Below are 4,889 nucleotides of genomic sequence, written 5' to 3'. Positions count from 1 at the left end.
AACTTTGTCCTAAACGTCAATGCCTGCTTTCAGATTTTTAGTTAACCATTGTTTCCTTCATTCTGAGTAATAAAGCTTTCCTTCTATAAGTGGAAAGTTGCTCCAGTAGTTGGAAAAAAATTAGGGTTGTGTATCTCACGTGATGCACCGACACTTGCCCAAGGTTCCACGCTGCGGGAGTGAACACGGAACCATGTGGTTGGTAAACAAGCTACTTATCACACAGCCACTCCTGTATGTATTACCCACTTAAAGTGGATATTGTGTTAGAATAGAGAATACTGTGTTATTTACCATGACAAGCCTTCTCATATAGGCTTGTGGTGCATAAAAGCACTTGTGTTTATATAACAGGCAAGCAAGAAACGTTTGCCACACTGCTTCATATGCATACATATATACATAAAGACGTACATATGTACGTACGTATATATGTGTGAAGGCACATGGCTCAGTGGCTAGTATCGGGCTCACAATCATGAGATAGTGAGTTCAATTCCCGGCTGGGGTGTGTGTTGTGTTCTTGAGCAAGACACTTTATTTCACGTTGCTCCAGTTCACTCAGCTGCAGAAATAAGTTGTGACATCACTGGTGCAAAGCTGTATCATTCTTTGCGTTTCCCTTGGATAACATTGGTGGCGTAGAGAGGAGAGGCCGGTACGCATGGCCGATTACAGGTCTTCCATAAACAACCTTGCTTGGACTTGAGCCTCAGAAGGCAACTTTTTAGGTGCAATCTCATGGTCGTTCATGACCTAAAGGGGGTCTTTACCTTTGTATGTGTGTGTGTGTTTGTATTTGTGGTCCACCACTGCTGGTTTGTTTATGTCCCTGTAACTTAGAATTTTAGAAAAAGAGACCGATAAAATAAGTACCAAATTTAAAAACAAAATATAAATACTGGGTTTGATTTGTTTGATTAAAACCCTTCAAGGTGGTGCTCCAGCATGGCCACAGTGGAATGACTGAAACAAGTAAAAGACAAAGATAAAAGAGAGAAAACCAAACCAACACTTACTTCTAGAGCTTTCGTCAAAATCTCCTTGTTTCCGGTATCTTTCTCTAACTTGCTCTCATAGATATCTACTAAACACGCTAACAGATGTGGCGAGGTGATGTGGTTGTCTAAGAGTTCCAGACAGAAATCCAACAGTTGGGGATAATTGTGTAAACCATTTGGTATTAAGATCCTACAATGGAAATGAAGAGGAGAAAAAAAAAGAAAATATATTTAGCAATTGTTATTCTAGATGCAGACGTGGCTGTGTGGTTAAGAAGTTTGCGTTCCAACAACATGGTCCTGGGTTCAGTCCCACTGCGTGTCACTTTGGGCAAGTGTCTTCGGCTGTAGCTTTGCACCAATCAAAACCTTGCGAGTGAGTTTTGGGCACAGAAACTTTAAGAAGCCTGCTGCACGTGTGTGTGTGTGTGTGTGTGTGTGTGTGTGTGTGTTTGTGTCTCCAGGAATACATTTATTTTCATTTATCACTAATTCATTAAAAGCACCCACTACACTCTCAGAGTAGAAACTTTGCCAAATCAGATTGGAGCCTGGTGTAGCCATCTGGTTTCACCAGTCCTCAGTCAAACCGTCCAACTCATGCTAGCATGGAAAGCGGACGTTAAACGACGACGATGATGATGATGATTGCTGATCTGCAACAACACAGTATGCTCGTTAAACCATGTTACGCTTATCACGTATTGGCCTGTCACGACACGAGCCAGCAACCATTCACCAATTCTGCTTGGCCTGCAGAGGCTTGACCCAGTGACCATTCACAATGCTAAAAGACAACATGGTGTCTCAGAAACAAAACCTATTTTCCTGCATGTTCTATCATTCATTTTCACCAATTCGATTTACAGCATACTTCATGTTTTTTTTAACGAAATGCTCATGATAAGCAAGAATAGATGTAAGCCTTTTGTTCCATATAAGGTAAATAGGGTACACTGTGTAGTGAGAGTACCCTAGTGTTGATGAAATAATAATATAGAAGTACTTACCCTTTAACATAATTCCAAGAACTCTCATTATGTGGGGCTTGCCTGATGTACTGTATTGCATATCTGTAAAATAGAATATATTATACCAGTTACACACATGCAAAAATAACAACAGAAATTCATCGCAAGGTGAGCGCACAGCAGTAGAGATCTTCAGAGGAAGAGCTCCCATCTGGCAAGTGTTTCGGCCCCACCCAGGTCATGACTCTTAGGTGTCCTCCTGCTTTCCGAAATCCTGGCTGCAACAGGATTTGAACCTGGGTCGTTCATTTGTTCCCAGGTTTATGCTTCAGCCCACTAGGCCTAACCACTGGGCCATTGCGCCTCCACACACACACACACATATATATATATATATATATATATACTGTTGTGTTTTGGGAGAGTCATTTTCTTATTGTGCCTTAAAATTTAACACACTCACAGGTAAAATTTCCACTTATTTCTTATTTTTATTTTCCTAAAATTTTCGTTGCGTCTTGCAACCTTCTCAATAGTGTTGACTCTCCAAATCCAAAAATGAAATATATATATATATATACATACATATATACACACACGTAGGTAGACAGATAGAGGGAAAGGTAGATAGTTGGGCAAACAGGTAGGTAGATAGGCAAATAGATAGATAAATAGACAGAAAGACAGGTATGCAGGAATAGAGATACAAATAGTAAACTAGAAATACAGACGAATAGATATAGATAAATAAATAAACAGACAGGTAGATAGGTAGACAGACAGAGTGGTATACAAGAAGAGCAAGACAGACAGACAGACGGACAGAGACACTGGAATAGAGATATAGACAGCAAGACAGAAAAACAGGTAGACATGGTACTCACAGTATTTCCTCTTCAATCACTTTCTCATTAAATGTTTTTGTATTGTTGATGACAAAATAGCGTTGGTTCCATGCTGAGTTGTTCCGAAGATCCTCCTTTAGGAGTTTGTCCACATAATCCAGCTCATGATCCCATAGAGAATACTTCCTTAGCACCCATTGTCTGGAATGGACAGAATAAGGGAATGTAGAAAAGAGAGAGAGAGAGACAGCATGGCTAGGTAACCATGCACCTGTTTCTGCCTCTCTGTCACACTCTAACATTTCATCATCTGATCTAAGATCCCCTCCTCCAATGCCCCCTTTCCCTCTCAAAAATTCCTCATCTTGCAAAAATACTTGGTAACCCTGCCGGAGCTGGTGCCACATAAAAAGCATCCAGTCTACACTGTGAAGCGGTTGGCATTTGGAAGGGCATCCAGGGGTAAAAACCATGCCAAAACTGACCTCGCCTGTGTAGGTGCCATATAAAAATAACACAGTCCGCACTGTGAAGCGGTTGGTATTTGGAAGGGCATCCAGGGGTAAAAACCATGCCAAAACTGACCTCGCCTGTGTTGGTGCCATGTAAAAAAGCACTCATATAATCAATAACCTGTAATTCCTTCCTTCCTCCCCCCATCTCTCTCTTTCTGTTTTTGAGTGAGCAAATTTTACTCTGTGTCTGAAGAGAGACAAAGTGCTTACGGCAGTAATATTCAATTAATTAATTGTAATGACTGTCTCTTTCCCACCTTTCATTCCCCGCCCTCCTGTCTCTCCCTGTTTATGTGTGTGAGCATATTTCACTCTATGTGTCTGAGGAGAGGGGAAAGTGTTTACGTCAACATCAATAAATGAATTGTAATCTCTCTCTCTCCCTCTTTCTGTCGGTATATATACATTTCTTATTTCTTTAATGCCCACAAGGGGATAAACATAGAGGGGGACAAACAAGGACAGATAAAGAGATTAAATCGATTGCATCGATCCCCAGTATGCAACTGGTACTTAATTTATCGACCCCGAAAGGATGAAAGGCAAAGTCGACCTCGGCGGAATTTGAACTCAGAACATAACGGCAGACGAAATACCGCTAAGCATTTCGCCTGGTGTGCTAACGATTTTGCCAGCTCACCGCCTTATATGTATACATTTCTGTCTCTGTGTGTGTCTGTTTGCCACCAACACCAAAAACTACTATTGTCAAAACAGGCTGAATGTCCAGTCAGCCGTGCCAAACCATCAGTGTCCAGTCAGCCGTGCCAAACCATCAGTGTCCAAACAGCTGTGCCTAACTATCACATTCCATATGGAAGTGGTGGTGCACAATAAATCAAAATTGAAATAAAAACAAGATTCCTTACCGATGTTGCCAGGCATGGTAATTTTTAGCATCCAGGCTTAGAATGGAAGCTGTAAAAGCTAATTCTTCAGAGGGGTCATCGAGCCACTCAACAATTACTTGACGATGGTGCCTAATAGAAACATAAACATATATAATATAAATATACAATATATATAGCAAAGTGGTTAGAGCATTGGGCTCACAATCATGAGGTATCAAGTTCAATTCTCGGGCTGGGTTGTGTGTTGTGTTCTTGAGCAAGACACTTTATTTCACATTGCTCCAGTTCACTCAGCTGTAGAAATGAGTTGCAACATCACTGGTGCCAAGTTGTATCGCCTTTACTTTTCCCTTAGATAACACTGGTGGCATGGAGAGGGGAGGCTGGTACGCATGGGCGACTGCTGGTCTTCCATAAACAATCTTGTTCAGACTTGTGTCTTGGGGGGTAACTTTCTAGGTGCAATCCCATGGTCATTTATGACCGAAGGGGGTCTTTATTTACAATATACACACACACATGTGGAGGCGCAATGGCCCAGTGGTTAGGGCAGCGGACTCGCGGTTTCGATTCCCAGACTGGGCGTTGTGAGTGTTTATTGAGCGAAAACACCTAAAGCTCCACGAGGCTCCGGCAGGGGATGGTGGCGAACCCTGCTGTACTCTTTCACCACAACTTTCTCTCACTCTTACTTCCTGTTTATGTT

General features: G+C 41.7%; 1 protein-coding gene across 1 annotated transcript in view; it reads right to left on the bottom strand.

Annotated features, from left to right (window-relative positions):
• LOC106867415 (protein farnesyltransferase/geranylgeranyltransferase type-1 subunit alpha) overlaps nt 1–4,889 on the bottom strand; it is a 12,415-nt gene that overhangs the window by 2,260 nt on the left and 5,266 nt on the right. Inside the window, exons 3-6 of the mRNA XM_014912284.2 lie at nt 4,202–4,312; nt 2,857–3,018; nt 2,012–2,074; nt 1,020–1,191 (exon numbers count right to left, since the gene is read on the bottom strand). Of these exons, the coding sequence (XP_014767770.1) occupies nt 1,020–1,191; nt 2,012–2,074; nt 2,857–3,018; nt 4,202–4,312 (508 nt within the window). The remainder of the gene's footprint in view (nt 1–1,019; nt 1,192–2,011; nt 2,075–2,856; nt 3,019–4,201; nt 4,313–4,889) is intronic.

Source organism: Octopus bimaculoides, chromosome 22, assembly GCF_001194135.2.
Source record: "Octopus bimaculoides isolate UCB-OBI-ISO-001 chromosome 22, ASM119413v2, whole genome shotgun sequence".
In the NCBI taxonomy this organism is placed as follows: domain Eukaryota; kingdom Metazoa; phylum Mollusca; class Cephalopoda; order Octopoda; family Octopodidae; genus Octopus; species Octopus bimaculoides.
The sequence above is the reverse complement of the archived record's forward strand: the minus strand, read 5'-3'. Positions and strand labels throughout refer to the sequence as shown.